The sequence below is a fragment of the Venturia canescens genome, chromosome 3 (assembly GCF_019457755.1).
Source record: "Venturia canescens isolate UGA chromosome 3, ASM1945775v1, whole genome shotgun sequence".
NCBI lineage: Eukaryota > Metazoa > Arthropoda > Insecta > Hymenoptera > Ichneumonidae > Venturia > Venturia canescens.
The window spans coordinates 21707448-21735238 of NC_057423.1; the positions used below are offsets into that span (position 1 = coordinate 21707448).

The 27791-nt window shown below is 34.4% G+C and overlaps 1 protein-coding gene across 3 annotated transcripts in view; it reads left to right on the top strand.

Annotated features, from left to right (window-relative positions):
- The window catches only part of LOC122408223 (uncharacterized), a 64471-nt gene extending 39168 nt beyond the window's left edge, over positions 1-25303 (top strand). For 2 of the 3 annotated variants that reach the window (XM_043414871.1, XM_043414873.1), the window contains exons 7-10: positions 1533-1663; positions 4158-4323; positions 7503-7572; positions 18094-25303. In XM_043414871.1, coding sequence (XP_043270806.1) covers positions 1533-1663; positions 4158-4323; positions 7503-7572; positions 18094-18565 — 839 coding nt within the window. In that variant the 3' untranslated portion in view covers positions 18566-25303. Of the gene's footprint in view, positions 1-1532; positions 1664-4157; positions 4324-5664; positions 5825-7502; positions 7573-18093 lie in introns of all 3 variants that reach the window. The other variant, XM_043414872.1, reaches the window with a different exon arrangement.
- Positions 25304-27791: the final 2488 nt, after the last annotated feature.

A 27791-nucleotide genomic window follows, 5' to 3' on the forward strand; every position in this document is an offset into this window, starting at 1 on the left:
ATATGTTAGTACATCATGAAAACATTATTTTCTTAAAATTTTAATTACCTGACAAATTTTTTCCAGGTGCCGCCAGTGGAATTTATATATTTTTTCATAATTTTGGGCGTAAATTGTAACAGTCAACGGTTTTGTTTGTATAGCAACTAAAAATTATTAGTACCAAGTAAAAAAGTAACATTTACAAAATTTTGTTTCTCAAAAAAAAAATTCATTGAGGGATATCCCATTGATTTTGAGATATTTTTTCTAATTTCGCCTAATAAAATCTGGCTTACACAAAAGTGAATTTTTTCATTTCGCAGGTTCATAATACGTACATAAAAATATCTGAAGGTCATTGGTGGAGGCACCACTAAAAATTTTTTTAGAAGATTTGAATTTTGCCGGAATTACCTTGTACATTATATATTATATTTTTAATTGTTTGGAGTGACCGTCAAGTAAGCGGTGGTACTATCAGCGTGAAAGCAGCGTTGTAATTTGTGCAACAGCCCGTCAATTTCTAATGATACAAGGACGTATGCATGCGTGTAATTCCTTAGAGCACCATTTTTTGTATCACGGTTAGTCCAAACAACTGCACATATTCTAGTTCGGAGATACTTCACTAAGCCGAAATAATCGAAATGCGAAAAAAAATCATAATTGTTGGATCTGACCTGTAATAATTTTTGTTCACGTTGAAAATTTGAAAGAGCTATTTTTTCATGAAATCCCAGCATTCAAACTTTGATATATAATAAGAATTTACTTAAAAATATCTCGATTTTTATCCGAAATTATGAAAAATATATAAATTTCACTGGTACCACCTCTAAAAAATTTGTCAGGTGGTTCAAATTTTGAGAAAATAATGTTTTTATGATATGCTAACATATCAACCTGCTAAACAAAGCGAATCATTTTTTTATCTCAAGACGTTTACGAGAAATCGAAAAAAAAGCTTTAGATAAACCATTGGGACGACCTTTAGATTCCTTCAAACTCAAATTTTGAAAAATTCAACTCATGACTGAGTGCTTACTTTTATTGTTGGAACACCGAATCAAACTTATTTATCGCGGTTTTTCATTAAGAAAGAAAAAACAATTTTAACGTCGTTGGCGCCACCTTTAAATATTTTTTTATATGGCCCAAGTTTTGAGAGAATTACTTTGACATTACGTATTAACATAATCACTTATGACTTTGAGGGGAAAAAAATATTTTTTTTCTGAATCGCCCTAATATACGTATTCGTTATACATAACATAGGGCTTACATATCCGAAACTATTAGAGATCTAAAACTCTTCGTTAAAATTTGTCTCGATTCGCACCGCGAGCTGCGCAATTAGAACCATCTTTTATGATTTTATTTAATTTCTAACAAAGTCAATTTAAGTTTGGATTGTTACGTCATTGAAAAATCGTTTGTAGATAACAAATGTTCTGCTTCTCGGATATATTTGTGTGTTTTTATAATAACGTAATCGTCGGAAACGTAAAAAGGGAGTTGCACTTGGAATTATCGCTGATTTATTTTCACAGATAAAAAAAAACCTCACATAAAAAAGCCTTTAAATGCGTTTATGCTGTACATGAAAGAAATGAGGGCGAAAGTTGTGGCAGAGTGTACCTTAAAAGAAAGCGCTGCTATCAACCAAATACTAGGAAGGCGGGTGAGTAAAACAAGTTTTACGTCTACGGAAACTTTCTATTTTATCCATTTTTTTTCTACTACTTTTAATTTTATCAAACGGGCATTTTCGCATCAGGACTACAGAACTTCAACACTTGAGCCTCGCTTCCGTTATATATTTGTTCATTTCATTCACACAATGTACTATAATTTCTTTGATTTCAAGCTATTTTCACTGCCGTCCATCCTGATGCGGGAAACATCCATTTTTAGTTTGAGTCAAGATTTTGTTTTTGCCGGCAACTATATGTATATCAATGTATATTTACATATACAAAAATGCTATCCTGTATGCGATCATGAGGATTCGGAGAAAAATTTTACCTCAACCTTTTCTTTTAAATAAAAAGAAAGTTTTTTTTTGAGCAATTTCACACACACTTTCGCCTTTCGAAACAACAGTTATGGATAATATACGTACGTGTTTGCATATGAACAAAATACTGCGGAGTGCTCTTTTATTTTGCGTTGTGGCGAGATAGAATTATTTGTGAGGAGCTGCAAAACAGAAGACGGATGGAGTAAACAAAATTGAACGACAAATATATTTTTATATCAGGGAGAGTAGGGCAAAGTCGAACACCATCACCACCACCACCCCCGAAAAAGACATTTTTTTAATGGTATGTTACAGAATTAGATCTTTTGACTCGTAACATTTTTTATGACTCAATATTTGAAGAAGAAAAAAAAGAAAATACTATCATTTTTTGTTGAAGAGAGGAAAAATTTGAAAGTGATACATATCCGATAAATACAGACAATACTTTTTTAACCCTTTGAATTGTTATTGTTTGGTTCAGTATATATTATAATAATCATCATTTTCATTGGCGTTACCGGAAAAGGCAAAAGAATTGGGATTTTATATCTCTTTCAAGTGGGTATTTTCAAAAATATGAGAGCACGACGATGAAGATATCTTGAATGCGATAACATCGTATTATTATTACATATGTGTTCAACATCCATGCTTTCAATGATAGCACTTATTTAACCGCTCATCTTCAGCCAAATATGCCTAATCTATTGATTATAAAATATTTCAATTTTTGAAAAAAAAAATTTTTTTTTTTCTAATGAATAGTAAGTCTTTTAAAGACGTCCTCAGGCGAATGTCGCAACGTTACAGTTTCTCAATGAGGAAAAAAATATTCTAAATTTTCGGGGGGTCGTTCCGCCTTGCCCCACTCTCCCCTATTATTTTAGGACATTTCGGGTTGTTACTAATAGTTCTGGAATGATGTCCTGTGTGTTTATTAAATTTTGCCCTCCTTGCCTCACAAAAAAGAGTTTTCGTCCGGTTTCTCCCACAGCGTGCCAACGATAAAAGCCGTCTATAATGCATTTGGAAATTTTAGATGGGTAGAAAATTTGTTTATTGAAAGATTGTCATCTATACGATCGTTCGTTCGCTTGCATTTTTTAAAAATATTCCACGAAGATAGATAATTTCATTTTGAGAGTGCTCTATCGATTGTCCCATGATAAAACCCTATTTCGCAAATAATTACAATTGAAATATCGCGTAGAAAAAAAAAAGTATGAGAGGCTTTTCCATTTGAGATGCGCATTACGATGCAATATGAAGAAAAATTGAAGACAGAAGTGAAATTGTGAGTTCTACGTCCATATGAATATAAACAACAGTCAAAGAAAGTAGGAAGATGAAGGAGGAAAATGAACGAGAAAACGAGAAGAAAGTAGCATATCGGCGACAGCAGAATCTTGACTCGATGCGTCCGTAGAACGGCGTGTAGATAAAAGTTGTGCATGTTTCGAACTAACGCTTGTCTCATCAGTGAACGCGTAATCGTATCCGACTAACCAAAACAATAATCTATATATATATATATATATATATATTTATTTATATGTATATGTATATATAAGCATTAATAATTGAATACATATATAATTTAGTTGAAATAGAGCATTGTAGGTGGGATCTAAGGAATCTCGATACAGCGACATCATAAATCACTTCACACGATGATGATAATAATGATGATGATGATGGTGATGATGATGATGATGATGATAATGATGATGATGATGATGATGATGATGATGATGATAATGATGATGATGATGATGATGATGATGATGATGATGATGATGATGATGATGATGATGATGATGATGATGATAATGATGATGATGATGATGATGATGATGATGATGATGATGATGATGATGATGATGAAAAAAAAGAACAAAACAATTTATGCGATGAAGAGAGTTGAAAGCGGGGTTTCGCGTGCTGGTGGGGAGGGCCATGGCGTTTTTGAATATGGGAGTCACAAGGTGTCTTACGTTTCCTGCTTTAATTGAGTCGTGATAGTTCGATTTGATAATCATAATATAACAACTAAAATAGAAAGAATGAAGATATAAATAGGAGAGCACGGTGCACGAAATTATTTATTCGAGAAATTTGAAATATGAAGACATTTTGGGGATATGACATGCAGTGGCACTCGCTAAGTCGGGAGGAGCAGGCGCGGTATTATGAGGCCGCCAGGCAGGAACGGCATCTGCACCAGCAACGCTACCCCGGCTGGAGTGCCAGGGATAACTACGGATACGGCAGCAAGAAGAAGAAGAGGAAGAAAGAGCGCTCCGCAGATCCCACCGGAGGTACCACTTTCCAGTGCTAGAACAGCAGGCCCTTGAATAATAACAATTTTTTTTATTTATTTTTTTGTTCTGATTGATTTAAATAGTATCTATATTGGTGAAAATGAAACGATCAAAAATTCAGCGTTTCTGTTTTTGTTTTTCATTTGTTTTTCTTATTATTCTCTTTGATTAGCGGAATATTATCAAATTGAATTTGGATTGTCTGTGGGGATTGTGGAATGTGGCATAAAAAACCGAAAAAAATGGAAGATTCTTTGATGAAAGGGAATAAAAAAAAAACGACTTGAGAAGAAAGAGAAAAATTAAAAGAAAATACGAAAACGGAAGTATCGTGGTATCATGCAATGATTGTCCGGCCAACTCCCTAAAGCGGTATTCGTCACGGAACAGAGAATAATCAATGAAACTTATCGAGCCGAGAAATTAACAGTAATTTCTTTTGTGTACCGGGTGTCTTGGTATGGTAAACCGAAGTGTAATTGTGCGATGCAGGAGTATTTTTTCTTTTTGGTCTTTTAATTTTTTTTTTTTTCATATTGTTATTTTTGCTATTCGTTCTCATCGCATAAATAAAATTCGGGTGTGGTCAGAGAGCACATTCTTGAGAATCGTACGAGATACGCGACTGGCGTTGGACAGTCCGAAAAAGGGGCGGATTTAAAGTTTCGGTCTTTTAGGTAGCAGCATGAATCTGCAAAACACATCGATATCACGATGGCTAATCTCGAAGAAATCAAGCCTCGATCGAGAATGAATCAGAGAACGTGTACTCACGATTGGAAATTGTACCAGACACCCTGTACGAGACAAACAGTAGTTCGAAGACTCAAAGATTAGGTACCGATCGACGAATATAGTAGTGCAACCGAGGAGGGCAAACTAGACTGTTCTTCTAGCACTTTAAACGGAAAGTAGGGACCCCAATGTTACTACTAAAATGCTTTTTTTTAATTGGTTTTCATTCCATTGAATAAACGAAATACTTATACATGAAACAAAATACCACATGATGACAAAAAATGGATAGTAAATGTGTATAACCTATATATGTATATTCGTACGAGTATATGTATATATGTACAGGCACATATGTGCCTACATATAAGTCCAAAGTAATACGTATGAAGAAATTATGTACGAGTCAATAGATGATCTAACTTGAGTAATGGCAACAGGGTGGCGGCAGTAGAATAGTGCAAACACATATTTTATCATCTACTCTTTTTTATTTGAATATTTTTTTAATATTTTTTTTTCTCTTGATTCTCTTTCTTGATTGAATAATTGTTTAGCCACGGTTCTGTGCAATTACAAAAGTGTTTGGTTCTCTCTCGGTAGTGGCACGCGCTAGGGCGAGAGGAACAGGCCAAGTATTATGAGTTGGCACGACGGGAGAGACAGTTGCACATGCAGCTGTACCCTGACTGGTCTTCCCGCGCAAATACCAACCGAACTAAGAAGAGGAAGCGCAAACAAGACACAAACAGTGATCCTGGAGGTACCCACATGCCTCACTCCACACATTCTTACAATCCCCCACAAAAGAAAAAAAAAAGAAATAACGAAATAACCCGTTTTATTGCCACCCTTTTCAACCTCACCCCCGCCCTTCGATTGTTATATACATATATACTGTTTTCACTACAATTATTATTGCTACACTACATTATGTTGCATGTCTTCACTTCGTTTCGGGGATTTCTTATTATTAATACACTTACGCGCCCGTGCGAAAAGACATTTTTCATATACGATTATCAAAAAGTACAATATGATGAACATCAACTCGCATACATATTAGAGTACACATACACGCATACACACAGGCGCGCGCGTGTACACACAATTACCACACGGATACTTATAAATACATACGAATACGTGCGCGCGTGAATGTACGTACGTATTTGTATATACGTATCTTACATCGAATGAGATTACGTGTGAATCGCCTTCATTACATATCACGTGATGATTTTCCATACACGTCATAGTATTTATCCGAAGAGGCGAGAGTATTAATGGACACCGGTTGACGCCTGAAAGCTCAATTCTTGTTCTTGTTGAAAACGTTCAACTAATCCCGCTGTATGCCTCTTCAGATTTTATCTTTTTTAATATAAATTTACATGAAAGTTTAAAAGTTGAGCTATCCGGAATTGACCACAGTTCGTCGATATTTATCGTCTCTCCCTTTTCTCCCTCTTTCACAAATATATACATATATCAATTACGTATACAACTTCGGGGACGCTGGCCATCTTGCATTTTTGTTTACAGGGACCTAATCCGCCAATCAGACAATCCTTCAAAGCATTTAATTTTTACTATTCAGTCTTTTATTTTGATAATTCCTTCCAATCAAATTTATTACAGTCTTTCCTTCGATCGTTTCAATGTTGCCTGAATCCTCGATATAAATTAATATTTAAAACAATCGGAACATTCGATTTAAAAGTTTATTTTCGTATTCAAGATACCTCGTGTTACTCAACCCAAGTATACTCGACCCTCATTTACAAGTTTTCGTTCAAAACGCCTATACATACTTTTCACATTTTCTACGATTTTCCGATATTACCTTTCGTTTTGTCTTTAATACATTATAACGTTTCTCTTAACTTTTCAAGCAATAAATGTTTTCAGTTATATCTATATTTCGCATGACCATATTTTCTATACATTTTGTCTGGTGATATCTTTTACCTACATAACGAAGGAATGCTGGAGTTGTTTCGACTGAAATGTAAACAAGAATATTCGTTCTCATTCAAGGATTGCAAGGACTGCACGCCTGATGACTGCTACTTTGTTGTAAAAAATAGAACCTAAAAGAGAAAAACCTTATCTGAACGTCCATATTTTAATAGACATCAAATATAACGTCGATTTTCGTTTTTATTTTTAAATCAAAGTAGTCCCACAATCATTTCAGTAATAGTCATTTACATCGTGTCAATCGTTAAGAAATGTAACGCGTATATACATTTTTCTAACTACATTGTTCTTTTAATCTCTTTCTTTTATCCTTTCTTTCTCTTTGTGTACTAATATAAATGACTGACAGGCGAAGAACGAAAGTTTTAAGTGTTCATGTCGAGTTATGAGGGTCTAGGAAGTTTTCACAAGGTAGCAAAAGTAACGTTTATATTGATCGGATGAATTTTCACTTTTAGGAAATAACATGAAGAAGTGCCGCGCAAGATACGGATTAGACCAACAGAGCCAGTGGTGCAAACCATGCAGGTACGTCCATTGTTCACCTGTCGTTACTTTTCCATGTACCTCATCTATATTTGCAATTTTGGAAGCGAAAATTTACATATGAATTTGTTTAAAATACCCCGTTCATTAAAAAAAAAAAAAAAAAAAAAACGCAACTAGAAAATAGCGCAATGTGGCAAGACTTACGAAAAGAAATTCTGAGTTTTTTTTCGATAACTTAATTAAGAAGATTGGAGGTATAAAGATTTTGAAAAACTCAAATTGGTAGAAAAAAAATTGCCAATTTAGATTAAGCATCATCTTTAAGTCAAAACCCATCGGGTTAGTATTGAAAAATCTCGACTCAATATCTCCAATCCAAAACTTACCGAGCGCAAAATATTTATCATTATTAAGAATATCAAATATTATGCTCTTCTTCGAAGCCTCCGGACTGAAAGTCTTTTCTCTTCTTATGTTTTATAACCAACACTATGTGATCTGTTATTCTGCACTCTTGTGGTGATAAATAATTTTGAAAAGATTGTACGTATACAAAAAATAAAGGTAATCCTCGGAATCCGTCTCGTCATCCACATGTTATCGTGGATAAATTTTTGCAAAACACGGGGTTGAAAGTGGAGAAGTATAAATACCATTTAAGGTGGATCATCATTGTCAACTTTCGTGTTCATTATCGTGACAATAGGAAACTCGAAAAATGACGAATTCATAACTAGAGAGCGCCGTTATCGCGTCAGAAAATGTGTCTTCCAAAGAGCAGTATACAAATAACGAAATATAAGAGAATCTAATATCGTTAATCTTCAAGATGCACTCCAGCTAAATATCGGGACAAAATAAAGCACATACTGGTGCTTGTATATATATATAAACAACTTTTTCTATCACCAACCTTTCTCACTCTGATTCTCTCTCTCTCTCTCTCTCTCTCTCTTTCTTTCTTTCTCATTCTCTAGTACCACACTGTAGTTATTTTTGCGGTATATAAAACTATCAAATATACGTTTAGTACCTCGGAATACCGAACTGCATATAGTGAGCGCCCTCAATACGCCTCCACGTCCCGGCTGGGTTTGTGAATGTCATGGACCTCATTAGAGGGGCGAACACACGAATTGAAATACCGATCGATGTTTTTGCTTGCTTCACTTGTAGAACTCAATAACACGAAAAATTGTTCTTTTAAAAGCTCCAAAATTAGATTATAACTAAATAATAAAAAAAAAATTGCTGTGTACATGAGCTTGGCATTTAGAGTTGGAATATTATCAAAAATTCTCAAAGTTCGAAGTATCAAACTAGACCTTAGTAAAATAGATCCAAAAATACATTTGGGAGACATATTTTCTGATGACAAAATCTTTAATATGGATTCTGTCAGCATTCCCAGCCCTATCCTTAAATAATTTTTTTCGATCAATTCAATTGTACTTTCTGAAGCATTCCATTGCATATGTGATGTTTTTTTCAATCTCATTTCTAGCTTTTATTTTGATGTTCCGATTCTAATGACTGTCAATTTTATGAGATGCCCACTCATGTTAAAATTTTATAGTGAATTTTTTTTTTTCAGAATTACAATTATCCATTGTTTATAGACTTTCGAAATATTTCATAATCGGAGTTCAAATTTCAAATTCAAATGATTGATCCAGTTTAATGTACAAAACACAGTGGTAAATTCTTCGAAAAAATAAATAACTCTTAGTCAGCCAACACCCCTGTTCTAAAAGTGTTTGGACTAAATCTAAAAACGAATAAACGCTGAGAGTAAAGAGAGCTTCGATGCGTGTGGGTGACGATGAATACGGTACCGGGATTCGAGCGAGAGTAACTGTGAACGAATATACATATTCCCATTACGGCGGTTGCAATTCAAATTACTATTTAATTTTGTTAGTTTTACTCGTAATAACAGAATTACCTTGTATACCAACGTACTTTTCCAAAACTTTAGGATGCCTAAATAATTCGAAATGATGTCCCTTACGATTGAATTTTCCACAAAAAGAAAATGCTTCTATTGAACCACCTTTCTGTGATTTATGCAAAAACTTGCAACTACATGAATATTATTGCTATCATTAAGAGACGTAAAAGAAATATTTCACAAATGTTTTCATCAATAATTATCCGAATCGAAGGCGTCACAAGAGTTTGTTTTTTCAATTTTTTTTTTTTTCATGGAACAATATCTATGAGATTTGGTACAATCGAATTCCTTCAATGTGGCTCTGTAGCCTGATACATAATTATAGAGTTTGCTTTGTAAATGAAAAATTGGATCGCAATTAAAAAAAGTCGACAGGGGATAAAACTTTTGACAATTGACAACTAAAAATTGAGTGCGGCTTAAGAAAAAAAAAAACCTCGAAGTTGGGTCCGGGATAGGTGGCTTATATCTGACTATGAAAGAGTTGAAAAAACGAAACACGTGCACGATGGTTTAAAAAAGCACATTACGATTCTTCTTCTACAAATTTGAGTTTTTGAAGGATAATTTGTTCCACTGGGATAAATTTGTAATGCAGTTCAGATACATTTTTGAAATGACATCACAAAGAGTTGATAAATCAAAGTTTTCGATAATGCATTGGGCTCGAACCATGCGCTGTACTGCAAACGTGCATGTGCATCAAAAAATGATTATACCCTCTTAACGATTTTGCTTTAAAGATGCAAGCCCCCAAAAGTGTCATTGAGAATTGTATATACGCGTCAAAACTCCGAGCCCATCATGTTTCACATGCACTTTTATTATGTACAAAGGGACTGTCAAGTTTCAGATATAACTCGTAACCAGATGTAATTTCAGAATAGAAACTTATTGATTATAAAAATAAAATGAAGAGAAAAGAGTTATAAAAATACAAAATAATGTCGATGATGCGGGCGCCCCTTTAATGGTTGGTGGTTGGTTTTGGCAGCCCAGTGGAGCATGGAGCGGGGATGGGCATCCACGCGAGCATAATTCATCACGGTGTGGGAAGTAGCGCGGGGGCCGGGGTCGGGGCTGGAGGGGGTGGTGGTGGGCCGGTCGGAGCTTCAACAGCCCCACCGAACACTAACACTGCCTCCAATGCCTCCTCGCCTCAGCAAGAACCCACTTATGTTAATCTCTAGTCAAGCCTATCGCCTCCCTTCTACTGCAACACTTCTTCTTAAACAGTGGTCAGTCCCGACTTAAACCTACGGAACTAGCAACTGCTCACTTATGCCGATCGCCGCCGTCTGTCTTTTCCAATTATTTTTCTTTCCGTCATATTTTTAAGAAATTTCTTAGTTAACCAGTCCCAAAATTCCGTCATGAATTGAACGTTGAAATTCAATCAATTTTATAACGTTTTATGAGGAACAAATTTATTCGAATAAATAACTATTTTAGTGCAAGAACAATGGAGAAGAAATAGACACTTACGAGCGGATGGCATAGTGATCAGCCAAGCGACGTCCCGATGCTCGCATTGTTTCTCATTGTTGTGGCTCTTTACAGCTTTACATTTTACTATCGTTGTTGTCGCTCTTGTTGCTGTTGTTATTTTTGTTGTTGTTGGTGTTGGTGGTGGTGTTGTTGTTGTTATTTTTGTTGTTGTTGTTGTTGTTGTTGTTGTTTGTTGTTGTTGTTGCTGTTGCTGTTGCTGTTGCTGTTGCTGTTGTTGTTGCTTATAACTTTCGTGTTTCTTTATTCCTTGGTTCGATTTTGTTTTCATGTAATCTCTGGTTCTTCTTGATTATGTGTTCCATTTTTTGAATTGTTGAACTGTTAGACTTAATTGGCAACGTTCCATTATGATACTTGATTGCGCCCGTAGCATGGCTCATATATAGTACATAATATATATTCATACAATAATTGAGGAAAGTCGAGCAATGTGAGATACCAGTAAAAAGTCAGCCACCCCTGGTAACTATTTGAAAAATGATTCAACCACTTCAAAGCCGGCACCTAATCGACTGATCGGAATATATGTTTGAAAGTAATCAGATATACATTCGAACTGTTAAATATTGTTTACATTGAAGTATGATTTACGTTTCCAAGTGATTATTCGAATTTTTTGAAGATATTTGCTGAGCTTCCATTTACTTTCATGATCAATGTCATAATGCAATATCATGATACTAATATCATGACGATGTATCATCATTCCAAATACGAATTCCATATTCATATGTCAGACTTCAATAGTCATGGAAAAAAAAGTTTCGTCGTCTACCTGTATACAGGGTGAGGGAATAACTTTTAGCAGTAGGAATATTTCCTAACTTTCCAGACTTAATAAAAAACTTTTCCTACAAAAGTTGCATGGTTCGTAGGAGGTCACCAAGTAGTGGCTACGAGGTTCATCGAGGTGGAGGCCCTTCAAGCATTTCAGGGTCACCACCAATTTTTCGAACGGGTTCACCATTTTTTTCTTTTCTTCATTTCATCGAGGAACTGTGAATAAGTTCACACACCAAATTTCATCATGATCGATCAAGAAATTTCGTCACGGTAGTACTGGTCAATGAAGATAACACAGTCTTATGAAAATCACTGTTGCGAACGATGTAACAAAAAGTAAACAAAGTCATACGGCTTACCTCGATAACCATGCTCGATTAAACTTCGATTAAAGCCTTTTACAGACTAACGTTATTAATAGGATCATACTATCAATGCGAATTAGATTGCAAGTATGCATTGAAAGTGGTGACCATCACTTCGAGTATCTTTTATAAAGGTATATAAGTACTTGCACCGTTTTTCAAATTGATCCGAGACCGAAAACATTAAAATTTCCATTTTATCGATTTTTAATGCTATATCTCTTGATCGATCATGCTTGAATTTGGTGTGTGAACTCATCCACAGTTTCTCGATGAAATGAAGAAAAAAATAGTGGACCCATTTGAAAAAATGATGGTGACCTTGAAATGCTTGAATCGCCTTCGACTGGATGAACCTCGTAGCCACTACTTGATGACCTCCTACGAACCATGCAACTTTTGTATGAAAAGTTTTCGCTTAAGTGTGCAAAATTAAGTAATGTTTCTACTGCTAATAGTTATTGCCTCATGCTGTATATATTTCACACGAATTTATATCAGGTTTTTTTGAAAATCGAAAGGAAATCTCGAAAACTGCGACTATTCTGCACATATTTTTCCAAAGAGATACAACACTATCGTATATACAAAAATATAGATTCTTGAACATTACCCTCTAGGAAGAAGCGAAACGTGAAAAAATGCATCAAAACCTCCATAATTTGGTGAAAAATGAAGGATTGCAGACAGAATACAAAAATTGAGAATTTCAATGCTTTTATTTTATTGAATTTCGCGCTTTCATCATTTTAATTTTTTGGAAAGGGCTTATGTTAGTTACATATAACAAATATGTTCAGTGCTATTTAGAATTCGATAAAGGAAATCCTATCAATCCAAAAAGAATATCAGTTGGCCAAAAATAAGATAAAGTTAAATTAAACAATAAAAACGAATTGAAAAAAACCATATGTTGTCAGAATATTTTTATTATATTCTTGTCTTATAGCGCTGTACAAAAATAAATAGCACGATTTTTTTTTGTAATCGGCTTATACATGTTGCGCATTTTCATAATATCGGCAATAATTATATTTTCTATCGAAAAAATCGACGAAAAGTTTCATAAACCGACTTTGGATGGTATTGCAGTTCCGAAAATGGATTGTGGATTGTCTCAATGAGGACCGTGCACTTTTTAGTGGATGATTCGAAGTGACTAAAGTTTTTTCATCTCGTCAAGGTTGTGAAGCTCTTTTTTGTGATGTCTCGTTTTGCTCACTTCTTCCCTACCGTATAATATGAAAAAAAGCAATAATATATTGTTACGTTTTCCTTTCGGCGCAGAAATTATTCTATTCGTAGATTTATGCGTTTTCAGTTCTTGTCGCATGGCAATCGTTTGTCACTACATATATATATGACAAATGAGTAGTTTGGTGACTTTTTTTAATATAAAGTGAGTATTTCGGTGACTTTTGTGTACTTTGGTGACTATCACCGAAATGCCTCAATTAGATTTTTCCGACGCTTCGCGCCGGAAAAATTTACTTAATGGTTAATTTGTAAACTACATGGATGACAGACGTTGCGCTCCTTGGCTGGGCTACTCTGGGGTTTTTGACCTAAAAATTCCGTCACTCCGGCGCGAAGCGCCGGAGAGACCCACCCATTTACTTTTTAAGAATTTTTTTTCTTCAATTTTTTAAATTTGAACAAAGAAAAAAGAAAATTCTTGAGAAGTAAATGGGTGGGTCTCTCCGGCGCTTCGCGCCGGAGAGACGGAATTTTTAGGTCAAAAACCCCAGAGTAGCCCAGCCAAGGAGCGCAACGTTTGCCAACCATGTATTTTTTTAAATGTGTCACCAAAATACTCACTTGTCTTACATATATATATATATATATATACATACGTATATAGGGGTGACCAGGGCAAAAATTTCGAAATTTGTTTTAATTTTATTTTCATTTTTCTTTCATTCTTACAATTTTGTATATTTTTTCATAAAAATGCAAAAAAGGAATAATTTTTTCTTTTCCGAAGAAAAAACTTAAAACGAAGAAAATGAAGAAATTTCGAACAACTAACCATTAGAAACAATGAGAAATTGTATAGGAGTTTGAATTTTTTTTGCTGCTTTTTAGTAGAATCAGTTAAGATGCATTGAATTGAAATTGTAGTGAAACATAAAATTTCACCAACTTTTGAAAAGGACCACATGGTGTCTCAAGAATTTTTTTTTCGAAAATTGCGAAAAAATATAGTACGTATCTTAAGGTATTCCTTTCGCATGACGGTATTTTTGGGTGGCGCAAATTGGGGCACTCGAAATTCGGACTGATTCTTAACCTCCGAGAAGTCGCGGTTGTATAGGAAAAGCTTCTGCTTTTGCCATTTTTTCAACTTCTATCGTTAATATCTCTTTTAAGCATTCGGTAACGCTTTATTTTTATCGTCGCTATGGATTCCTTAAATTTTTTTCTATCTGTGAGACAGTTTGTATCAAGATTTTAGAATTATTTAGTATAATAGTTATAGAATAGAAATGTAGTAATGAAGGAATCTCCATAAGCGCCCGTATAAATTTTACGATTTTTGAAGTTTTAATTCATCGTTAAATGTTCGATAACTTGACCTGAAATTTCGCCAATCTATTCGCATGCACTTTTACTTTACTGTAATTTAAAGTCAGTCATCTGTAGAATATTCGGGTTTGTGAAAGGAATACCTTAATGTATGAAGGTAAGCATTAGATAAAGGCTCTCAAACTTCTAAAAAGCAGGATATTCCCTTGGTACCCTGTTTTATCCCAGTCTCTCCTATATATGTATCTTACCATAATGATAATATTCATACGTATCGTTAAGAATGTTTTTAGTGGTCCACATAATTTTCCATCATTTTGAATTTGTTTTCTAACCCGTTGAATCTTTTGTTTTTGGCTCGTTTGATACAACGCATATTTCTTTTTTTGGTAACGTTAATTTGCCAATGCCATAGAGTGCCTTATTGTTAAGCGATCTTCATTGCTACTGATTGCTATGAAAACTTTGCCCAGTTTGTGAACGAAAAGTAAACAAATGCGTTTGATTACGTATTCACGAAGCCAATGACGATTGCAGCTTAAAACTCCTGTCGTTATTTCTGAATACACCTATTTTCATTTCTGGCATTCTGTGGAACAATAATTAATTGTCTGTCAACGTCGATAGCTTAAAAATAAAATGTCAACGAAATATTCAACTGTTTTTCAAGTTGTTTTAGTTAGCTGAGAGATTTAATAATGAGAGCCAATGACAGAGCGGTAATTGTCTCGACTGCAGTGCTGCAATTTTCAACGGGCTCCCGTTGAAGCTCCCGTTATTTATTCATTCAATCGAAATGCTTTTACATCTAGATACGAACGAACGTGTACACACGTTTTCATTCGCATGAACGATTTCATGTATGATTTTCTGTGTGAAAATGATTTCACATGCGCCATCCTTCAACTTACATAGTCAAACAAATGTATCATTTTTTCTTTTATCATTTTTAGTTTAGACAAAATAATTCGTTAACTAAGAGCTCATAAACAATTATGACCAAACTCGATTTTCCGCAATTTTGAATGTACTTCCAGGTGGAGAAGGCATCAATACCGAAAATTTGATTTTTATCTCTTTTTTTTTTTTTTAAGCACCAAATTGGGTGTTTCAAGAACAGATCTCGTTTCAATCAGAATCGCTTTTTTCCGAACAAAAATCTCATGTGATTTTTATGTTATTTTTATCTTTTCGGTATAAACCTGCAATGGCATGGTTTTACAAAACTCACCTGCTCATATTAGATTATTTTTGTTTCCAAAATAGAATTCTCAAGACGATTCCACATTGATTTCTTGGCAGTCTCATAACATTATTATTATTTTTATCAACAGTTCATATGTGAAAAGAATTCATTTTTTTCCTATTCAATGTATAAACACACTGAATTTCGATCGGTTTGAACTCGGTGAGAAGCACCCGGCCCAATCCCATCCGTAGTAGCCTCCAATCTAGTCGTGAAGACTTGAATTTTGTTCGACCTTGAGTTGTTGCAAGTGTGTCGAAAAGCAAAACATGTTGCTGTTTACGAAATCGGGGTCCCGATATATTTAGTTACTATACATAAAATTAAAAAAAATCAATCAGCTGTAACCGTGAAATTGACTAACTGCATGAGCTAACGCTGAAAAGTTTATCAATGTGGTGTTGTTCTTTCGAAAAAATTAAAATTAGAAAGCAAAATGCTCTTCGGAGAACACTTGTTTTATTCTGGAAAGTAATATATTTGGAAATAATTATTTTTTCTTTAATAATTGAAGTATATTTTTCTTCAGTGACGGTATTCAAAAAAGTTCGTGATGTTGCTCCTAGTTATATTTAGATTGCAAAAAAACTCCGACTTTATGTAGCTCCAAGGAAGAGGGATCAAATGAAAAGTTAAAATTTCCAATGCGCTTGGTAGAATAATAGGAATCGAAAAATTGAAAAGACCTTGATTAATGTACGATTCGTTTCGTTAAGAAAAATATGTAAAAAAAATTCACGTGGATGAACTAGGATTAAGGACAACTGAACAATATAGAAATGTTGCGAAATGCTATCCATATGATATTGTGCCGATGCCTCCGCAGTAGTTACATTTTATATTCTTTCACGAACCGGAGTTCTTACACTTTTAGTAACTCATAGAATAAAATTGTGTACGAAATGATAAAATTTTTAAATGCATTTTATGACCGTCATCAAAAGATTCATTCGTGCTCTCGTATATTCTCATTTTCTACCATCCGATACCCTCGAAACTCGAAACTCTTCCGTGTTTGCGCATCATGTTCTGACAAAACTATTTTTGTCCTTCATCACAGAGTTTCCACCTGATTCGTTCATTGCTTAGGGTATCAAAAAGATTTGAGCAATTCAATTTTTTTATCATTTCGTAATTTTGGCTCGGTCGATGACTAGCCTTTTTCATTGTCCAAATGCTCTGTGCATGAAGTAATATATTAATGATCGCCTTAATGAAATAAAAATCTTAAAATACGTACGTATGCATCATATACAAAGACTGTGCAGCAGATTTCGGCGATTAATTAAAATAGTGCAAGCTTTCAAATCATCCTAACCAACTATATCCTAACCAACTATAATGAAGATTTTATATAAGAAATTATAAAATGTCAGTTAAATTTTATTATTCGTACAGCGTGAAAAAAAAAACGGCTTTTCTTGAAATGTGGTTTGTCCTAATCTTCACAGTAGTCGCAATCCCATCCGCTTGTTCTTATAAAATATTTTCTAGCATGGCATTTTCAGGGTGTAACACTAAGTACAACGCACACGAAGAAAAAAACGAAAGAACGACGTTTATTCCCGTTCGTAAAAAGTACACGAGTAACGATGAGAACCAATTTCATGAAAATTTCATACAAACGATACGCATTCACTGTTAAAAGAGAATCACACATCGGGAAAGTTCCTAACGACGACGGGAAATTCGAAACATTTAAACAGTTTGTATCGCGCGTAATTGCGTACGGAGCCTGATGTAATATATATGTACATTTTTTTCTTTTTTATTTCGTTTTTCCTTTTTCATTTATAAATCGATGTACGACGTGTGAAAGCATGAGACAATTTTAGATTATGTGAATATTATATTTATGTTTATGTATTACATATGAATTTTTTGTACACTTACTAGAAGTACTAATTATTAAAGCAAAAACACACGAGGTTTGGAAGTACTTTCATGGAAATTCGTCGATGCCAAGGATCGGGGGAAAAAAAAACAAATAATTTAACCGTATGAAATAATTAGTAGAAAAGAAAATGAAAAAATACTGGCCAGCCCTCGTGTAGCTTTCCCATGGCATAATCGCGTGTGAAAATCACGACTACCCGATTTGTTTGAATACGATACTACACGATTCTATCGAAACAACTAAACGAAACTGACAAAAAACTCGTTAACATTATTTTCAGACGCAAGAAGAAATGTATCAGGTACATGGGGGAGGGAGGAGACGGAGACGGTGACGGGGATGGCGACGGTGAGGTGGACGGCGATGTTGACGACGATCATTCCGAGGATAATCTTGGTAGCGTCGGTGAGGCCGGCACTCCGGAGGACGACGAGTCACTTAGCAGTCCAGGCGGTCTATCGGCGTTGTCTAGTCTCGCTAGTCCATCATTGGTACTACCATCGCCTTCGAGCCTGGCGAGTCCTTGTCCTTGTCCTCTAACACCGCCTGTACAATCAACGTCGTTGACGAATAATTCAAATCAAAATACAATACAGTCAGTGCCGCCTCCTCATCGCAATCCCGTCGGTACGAATCCCCATGACATTAATAATCCGCTGAGCGTTAACCAACTTACGGGACAGTGTATAAAAAATGATGTTGGTGGTGGTGGTCCCTCGGGACCTTCCAATCCGGCAATAAGTGTCACGTAGCCCTGGGCCGCCCCAAGTGACAAGACTCTACAAATCGGTGTCATCGGGGTTAAACTAAGTATACTTTCGGTAAGGCTGAACAGACTAGGTTGTCTCAGCAATAATTGCCAAGACGGTGGTGGTGGGTCTCTTTGTCAATCATATTGTGACTGATAAGACTTTGCAAGGCCACACCGAGGTATGACGTGCCAACGATTAATTTAAGATTATAAAGCTGTTTCCTTGTGTTCGTTGGTTGTTTTTCATTCATGCATTTTTATTTTATTTTATTTACTCTCGCCCTCCTAATTTTGTTTACGAACACTCGCCAATTTCTCGCGTAATCATGCTGAATCTTTTGGGTGGCTCGATTAAACGAATTTTCTCAATGTTCTTCCACACGCGTTCGACAAGTTTACGAGAGGCCAAGAGTAATTACGTTAAGGATCTCTCGTTCCCGGTAATATTCACTCAAGTTATTCACTGTTGTCGGCCTTATCCCGAAAATCAAACAATTTTTCGTACAATGTATATTCATTTTTTTATTCGTGACAGGATATTCATCATGCTTACGATGATGTATTAAAGTTGAACGAGCAAACTTTTCTCCGTGACATATGAACGAAACTCACTCTTATTCATTTGAATTACGGTTTCTTTTTCGAATCACGTTCAATTCAATGCCTAGTACCACATGCTGTGTCTAGAAAAATTTTGAGTCGAAACTCACGAATTTGATGAAGCGTATTTCATTCCGTTAAGTTGATTTTTTTTTTTTTTTTTTTTTTTTATTACTCAACGTAAACTCTATACACGGAATATTGAACTATTTCGTTGGCTTCTGAAAATTGTTGCGTGTCCGATTTTCTGAGAGAATTTTCTGTAATTGGTCAATTTGTGTCGAAGAATTTCGTTTTCAACATTTTCAACAGCTATCTTTTTTTTCGTATTTACAGTGGCGAAATACCGATCGATCCATACTTTTGATGGGCATTAATCAGCTATTCAGATGAAAATCAATCACGAAACTGATATTTTAACCCGCGAATCCTGGAAACTTCATCCACTCCATTCAGTAACAAACAAATTGCAATTGTGAATAATTATCACCGGGGACGAGGGAACGAACGCGTAACGTGTGCGTAAAAGCCGAACGATAGCGTTGCAATAGATCTCAATTATTACACGAAATATGTTAAGGAATGAATGAACGAACGAATGCAATGCAACGGAAACGGATTATGAAAATTATGAAGGGGTGACAGAAAAAAAAACAATAAAAAAAACGAACAAAATGTAACGCGATTAATGATGCAGAATACTCAGGACCAAGTGTCTGGCTGTAGTCACCCATTCATCTGGAGGCAGCGTGCAATGATGCCAAGTGACCGACTGAGTTTTGATTGTTTTTTAATGAAAATTTAAAAAATAATAAAGTGCGCTTGACGGCATATTGCAGTCCTTGTTACGTTGTGATGCCAATGACTGAGAGGTCATGTTCCTGTGCCAGGTACTCTTTTAACTCTATTGAAAGCGAAAATAAGAAAAAAAAAATAAAATAAAATAAAAACAAAAAGAGAATGAGGAAGGAAATGTAGCTATTAACACGGACATAACTAATGTGAAATCAAGCGGAAAACGTTTATTATTCATTCTCGTTTCTCGTTCGAGACTCGATGTGTCAAAATACCTATCCTCTCTATGTAATTTGTTATTTTTTTAAAAGTCTATACACATTTTGCGATTAATTAGCCTTTAAGGGATTCTCGATTAAGTACGAAATTCTTTCATTACTTTTAGATTACAATTCCCCTAAACCGCCACTCTTTCCAATCTGCGCCAATCGCGTAGATGCATATAAGATTATTTTTTTACTCTTCGAAATTGACCAACTCATCGACGCTCCTAAATTTTAAGATTGCGAGTTCTTAAATTGAGTATCGTTGTCGCGATTTTTTTTCGTTTATATTTTTATAGTGTGTTTAAAAAAGTCTTGAGCATAAATTATTGATTTGAGATATTTTAGAAATTTTGAAAAAAACATAACGAACAATGAGTTCTGTTCTTGAATTTAACATCAAACTCTGATTTTTTTTGTGTAATTTTAGTTTCAATTAATCAATTGATTTCGTAATTGAACATTCTTGTAACAAGGCAATTTATGCCTATGAGTTACCCTCGTAATTTTGAGGATATTCCAATTTGTCATGCAAATATATTCAGCAAATCGTATGTTGACGCGAAAACTTCAAGTTCATTCTTCTGACAGCATTCGCAAGAGAATTTGAAGACGTTTGTGGAACATTATTAAGGGTCAATTGTAAATTCCGAATAATACTTTTCCGAAATGACAAAAAAGCTCGTTTGCTTTATTGCACAGTGACCAATGTGAAGTGAACAAAAAATTAAAACGTGACGCCATTACGGACCAACGTGTTTGCGATTTGCTTTCGTATTTCAATTTTATCGGTTGCGCTTACGTCTTGAGTTGTAGTTTCTTTTTCCACTTGATGGGTGATTGTCGATATCTATATTTTGGCCAATGATCCATTGCGATATAATTTTGCTACGGTAATTCCATGACGATTGATCTAGGCAAAAGCTGATGTAGTGCAATTTTTTATATGTGCATAGTTTTTTTTCTTCCAATACTAGAACGATTCAAAATTTTATTCTCGTTAAAATCTTTTTTAATGAAATATTTTTTTCCTTAGAAATTAATGATAAATGCACGTTTATGACACAGTTTACAATCATAAAGGTATACATGGCTTCGAGTAACTTTGAGCGAGAGGGAAGAGAGAGAGAGAGAGAGAGAGAGAGAGAGAGAGAGAGAGAGAGAGAGAGAGAGAGAGAGAGCAGACGTTAAAAACATCCACGTGCCGTGCGAACAGGTATATAAGTAAGGAAATCGAAAACTGACCTTTTGGAACAATCATCAACGAGCAAAAAAGTGTAAAGCGTTGATAAATTTAATATTATAGATTCTATGACTTAACAATTATTTTCTGTTTTTAATGTATTGCATGTTCTTTCAGTGCAATTTCTTCGTTTCTATAATTCTTCATTTTTTTTTCCTTTTTTTAACGATTTTATCAACCAAAAATGCAATAGTATTCTAGACATGATTGTATGAAACGTTCACTAGAAACAAGGAGCAGCTGTTGTACATAATGAAATACTTTTAAGATGATGCATTTATTGTGAAGATGGGAAAAGTGCAATTGCGAAAGAGGGAACTTTTTGTGTCTGTGTCTGAGAGGAAGGGAGAGGGGGGGGGGGGGGTAAATTGTATACGCTGTGGAGTCGGGGAAACGAACCGCGAATGCGAAAATTCGTCGAAAAATGATTCAATGACGGAAGTTGAGATGAAAAAAGCGTAATAAGCGATGCAAACGAAAATAATTGAAATTTGAAAAAAAAAATCATAATAATTGTAACGCGTTTCTGCGAATAGTAAACTAAACGTGCCATAAGAACATCATGCCAATAGCGTTGATGATATGTATTTTTTACATTAACGATCCCTTTCGATCTGCGTTCATCGATCAATCTTTATGAACATCTATTTTAGCAAATCAGAGTGTGCAAACTTTTCAAAATGATCTACTTGTACTATCCGCCCTCATCACTTTTCGTAATTAATAATTAAGAAAAACCCTTGTTGCCAAAATAATTTAAGATCTAAGGGATTGTGTGGTTGATGAAAATTTTTCATCTTGCAACAATAAGTGAGTAGTGGAGTGACCGATGACGAAAATAAATTATTTTCTTTTTATATGATACCGACTTTTACATCGAACTATGTGAATATTATATCTCAGATTCATCTTTTTATTGGAGTTTCTAACGAAAAAAAATAGTTCATGTTAATTTTCTTTGCAAACGTGGAACTTTAATGAATAAATAATGTACACTCTCGATGGATGTGCATCTCAGACTCGGGTACGAAAGAACATTAACGAAAATTATCATCGCGACCATACCAATGAGCATGGTCAAATCATCGGCAGATCAGGACGATTAGTGCGAGAGCTCAAGACCATGATCATGCATCAGCGTTTACTGCTAAAACCATACAATACTACTAGATTATAAATAGCTAGACGCAATTAAGTACGTATTAAACATAAAAAATGTCGCAATTTAGAATCCATGCAGAATTTAGTTCAAGCCCATTCTCAAGACTGCCAGAAAAGTTTAACGAGCCTGCACCATAGCAGCGCGGTTTATCCTTTTTTAAATCTTTTGTATGTCTACTAAGATTACCAAAGTACTATTTCCAAACATTGACCATATCGTATCTGAACTGAGGGCATTTTCAAAGTGTTAATAAATTTGACCGAAGTGTAAAAAAAATACCAGACAACAAAAAAAAAAAATGAAAAAGTTTTGCTTTCGTGCTTAATTGTACGCCTTATGCGCTGCCAGCCAAAAGTACGCGATTACCTGGCACAAATATCAGCAGTACCAAAGGTTCAATAACGCCTCGAAAAATGAAGATATTTCAATTTAGCAAACGAGATTTTCAAGGGAAAAAATTTACCTTTCCATCCCCTTTTCAAAATATTATTTACTTTTTATTTGCATCCAATACGCATTTATGAATTCACTATTTTCTGGCTTTTCTTCGATGTGTAAAAATAAATAAACCACACGTAGAACATTTTTTCAAGGTTGGAATGAAAATCGTCTTGAAGGAAATAAGTTACATAAAATTATTATCGACCGACCAAAATTTGTCCGTTTTTTTTCCGTCATTTCCAGTCGAAACTCTAATAAGTTTGGTGATTTTAGTTGAAAACCATGGGGTTACAGAGAATGTATCAGCAAGGGGAATTTTCTATTGGAAGTTTTTTTTCAATCAATGGGTACCTAATTAAAATTTGTAGTTGAAATTTTTTTTTTTTTATCAAAATTCGGAGAATTGCTGAAACTTTCAATAGACGTAAAGTACTAGGTTTTACGTGAGAAAATAATTATCCGAATAAAAGGGGCACAAGTGACGTAACTTTTTTTATAATTATTTCTTATTTTTTTACTCCCTCATTTCTCCCTCCCCCTTTTCGCTATTGAAATAATTATTTTCCCGTTCGAAAACTGATACGTTACATCGATTGACTAACTTGGCGATTTTCCGAATTTGAACCGAAATGAACAATTTGCCAACAAATACTGAAAAAATTTTTATCAATAAAAAACTTCAGATAAAAAAAATGTCCATCTCTGATACGTTGTTTGTCGTTGCGTAAATATATAATCAGTCAGAGGTCTTCTTATTCTGTTCAGTAGCTTTTAGAGGAATTGCTATGTGACTAATCGGTAGAAATATTTACACTTTCAAAATGCTCTCCAAATGTGAGATATAGAAGGAAAGTAAATTTTTATTCTGAATATTGAATCTTTCACATCAACTGTTACATATTTTTATAAAAATGATTTTCGGTTGGGTCGCTGTTATTTTTTTTTCTAACTATAATGGTCTCCTGAGTATGTGCGAAGCTGATCACCGGCTGGAAAACGTAGCGTATGATCGGTAAATCAGAACTGTGAATTCGGAAATCATTGCTATGCTATAATTTAGTAAGATCTGTTGGAATTTTGGGAATGCGCATAATTTAGACGTGATGCTCGAAATACTGAAATTGTATTTTTAGGATGAAAGTTTCATCAATTTCATATAAATTCGTCTGTTAAGCTATCAGACGAAAATTTTGGTCGCGAGCTCTCGTACCAAACACACAGCATAAAACGACAGAGTATAATCAATGTAGCCTCGAGTAACTATTAACAAAGAGAGCGTAAAAAAAACCATGAAAAATTGTATGATGTATTCGTATGCGTGAAGAGAGATTGCTATAAGATGATGTGTATTTCAAGCGGACTTATCAACGGGAATTAAAACAGCCTGGTGTACCGCGATATCGTGACCGACTCCAATTTCATATTTAAGGAATGTTTCGTCATTAAAAAGACCAATTTGAACACTCGGAGGAGATAAATAGGCCGGAAGAACGATATAATCCGAATTTCACTGACTGGTAGCTGATCGTGGAGGTTGCTGACTTGATGTACGCCAAACTATTTCAAGAGTTTAGAGATTTATTGCATTTTTTTAAATGCTGATTAAAATTTGAATGCGAATTCAGATTAAAAAAAAAAACAGAAAAATAAGAAAATCCATGGATCATAGTCTGGAGGTACCAAATTATAATTCACAATAAGGGCCTAGAGTCCGTGCTGATTTGTAGAGACTCCTGTTAAGAATTTCGGTCAGTACGAGCCTTCCGTGTATGCATGAGATTAGCGCGTGCGCGTGTATGTGTGTGAGTGTGAGTGTGTGTGTTTGTGTTTGTGTGATTCGTTAAGTAAGAATCTGGTAACATTTGCGAGAAAGAAAATAGACAACATAATCGTGGAAACGAGAAATTCATTTCGGTGGACGCGCTTTTCTTGAAAAAGAAGCAACCGCAAAAGGAATAAAATTGTGAAGAAGATAGAAGTGCTTGTATTATATTGTAAAGTATGCGACAGTTCTTGCTGCGTTGTACAGTGTTTTCTAAGTATCTAGTTTATATCGTGTAACAATTCAGGAATAAGGAAGCAAAACGCATACACACATTGTATTTACGCTAGATAAGTGATATGTATCAAATTCATCCTCGTATAGCCTGTAATCTTACTCATGTAGATGCTAAAAGTGATTTGTGTCATAAAAAAAAACTCTGAATAAAATTAGCAATTTGAGAATGTTGTCAATCATAGGTGATTAATGCATTTTAGAAAACATAATAATACACATTTTTCTTCCAATTGAAAATTTTCCCACGAGGAACTCCGTTCGTTAATTGTTAAAAGATCTCCTACATTTCTTTCATGCTCGATCAACGGACTGACATTTTTAAGGAAAATATTTTCTATTCTATCATGATTGCACAGAGTTTCGAATAACTGAAGTACCTAGGATTCAATTAAACTTTAAGTAGAAGCACAAATTGAAAAAAAATCATATGAAAAGGAAAATTCTGAGATAAATCTAATACTACAGATTTTTATTGTTATTTTCCGATTTGAGAATGCAAAATATATTTGTATAACAAAAACTTGACTAATGTATGTTCCCAGGGTGTTTAAAGAGAAAAAAAATGTTTCGGAACCAAGCTCAAAAGTTTCGTTTAAGTATCGAAAGTTAAAATATGAGCCACTAATATTCATATTATAATTGTCTGCATCGCACTTTTCGATTTCTCATTGAAAAACACAGAAAAAATTATCTTTTATTCCTTCTGATTTTTGTAACTAAGAGATCACACTGCTGTCAGTAACAATAAACAAAAGTACTACGATTCTTACACGGAAAGTATCACAAAATCCTTATACGGTCGTAGATTTTTTTTTTTAAATTCCAATTTTACTCCCAAGCGAATATGGAACCATTCGCGTTATTAATTTTTTTACCCTTTCACAAATAAAAGAGTATCAGAAAAATCGGTGATGGTTGACTATCTTGGTAGTTTTTATGGTCGTTCAAAGTTTGCGAGTACAAAGCTGATTTCAAAATCTCTCTTGGTCAGCTCTCCAGAGGTAAGTCGAATTATAATTTTTGCTACCCTCCTTCATTTTGGTCGTTTACACGATGTTCCGTGATAAAATAATTTGACACAATTCATTTAAACTAAACTTACCGCAGGCGAGCGAATATTACTCTTCAATAAATGAACATAGGCATTGTAAGCTATGATTGACTTTTTAATGTCAATGACTTAGCCATCTATTCGAAGATATTCACCGAGCTACCATTTGAAAAACGTGTACTCCAAGTTTGTGTGTAATGTTAACATTGAATTTGTTATTTCAGTAAATACGTATCGAGATAATGCGTACATTATACAAGTTTGGCGCTTTTCTTTATAAATATTTTTTATATCGTTTTCTGTGATATTGTGTTATACAGTCATGATCCTCAACTCGCACAAAATCAATAACAATCTCTCAATAATCGCAGAATCATTCTGGAAATCCTTAAGGCGACAAGACTCCTCAGCCCGTACCGTTGAAGATGTACATGATTCCCTGCAGAAACCGTAATGCATTCACTGTTCTTGGCTATGCTAGAATAATTGTATATTTTTTTTCTATCATGATCATTAGGGTGATGCAAAAAAAATCGATATTTTTTTTCTTGGAGCCCCAACGGAAATCGTTAGTACATAAAAAAAAAAGAAATTTTCCCAAAATTTCAAATTAAAAAAAAATGTTTAGATAGTGCACTTTTCGATATTTTCCCGCTCAAGCTAAAAACATTTCGAGTGCAGATCCGGAAACAAGATACTTGGAGCTAAAATTTGCTTTTTTTTAATTTTCTGTGCGATTATTTTCCTCCGAATTACAGCCTGTTGAATATCATCTAAAGATTTGAAATTTTTTTAATATCCTTTAATTGTTGTGCCTAGTGTATTCTTTAAAAAATGTATAATTTCGGGAAAATTACATATTTTTAATGTACTAACGATTTCCGTTTGAGCTCCGAGGGAAAAAAATCGCTTTTTTTTAAGTATCCTAATGCACAAACATTTATAAAGTAAGCTTGATTTTTTTCAATTATAATAAAAGAAACTCCCATTATATTGTCATCATTTTTCGTAAAAAATTCAATGTAATTGATTCTATATCACAAAATAATTTTCTACCAAGTGTTTGACAGAGGTACATTGTTTTTGAAAATTGGCGATCATATTTATGTATTTGCGGACCAGCTCGCGTTTATTTGCGAGATTCGATTTATATCACTCACACTTTTTGTCCCCTTGTCCTTGTTCAATGTCAATCACAGTCCCCTGTCCACTGATCATTCAAAAACAGCTATAATATTAATAGTTATCTTTTTGATCGATCAAATATATCAAGTTTAGTGTACGTTTTTTAGTATAATACTGAGTTTGTTATAACATCCGATATGCGAAAAAAACATCGCGTCAGTAGATTCTATGACATTTAGTTTTCTCGTTTATAGAAGCAACCTTAAGCAAACAGTACAATATCGAAATTGATGAAATTATCATTTTGTCAAGTGATGATGGCTTTAGCATCTCCTGTGTGAGTATACGGTTACGATGTGATTAGCAATCTTTAATTCCTGATAAATATTTGAAAGATAAAGTATCTTCACTCAAAATGTATGAAAACGCACATTCAAGATCAATCTCGTATATTTGTTGAACTACAGTGAAGAATATAGTTGGATACA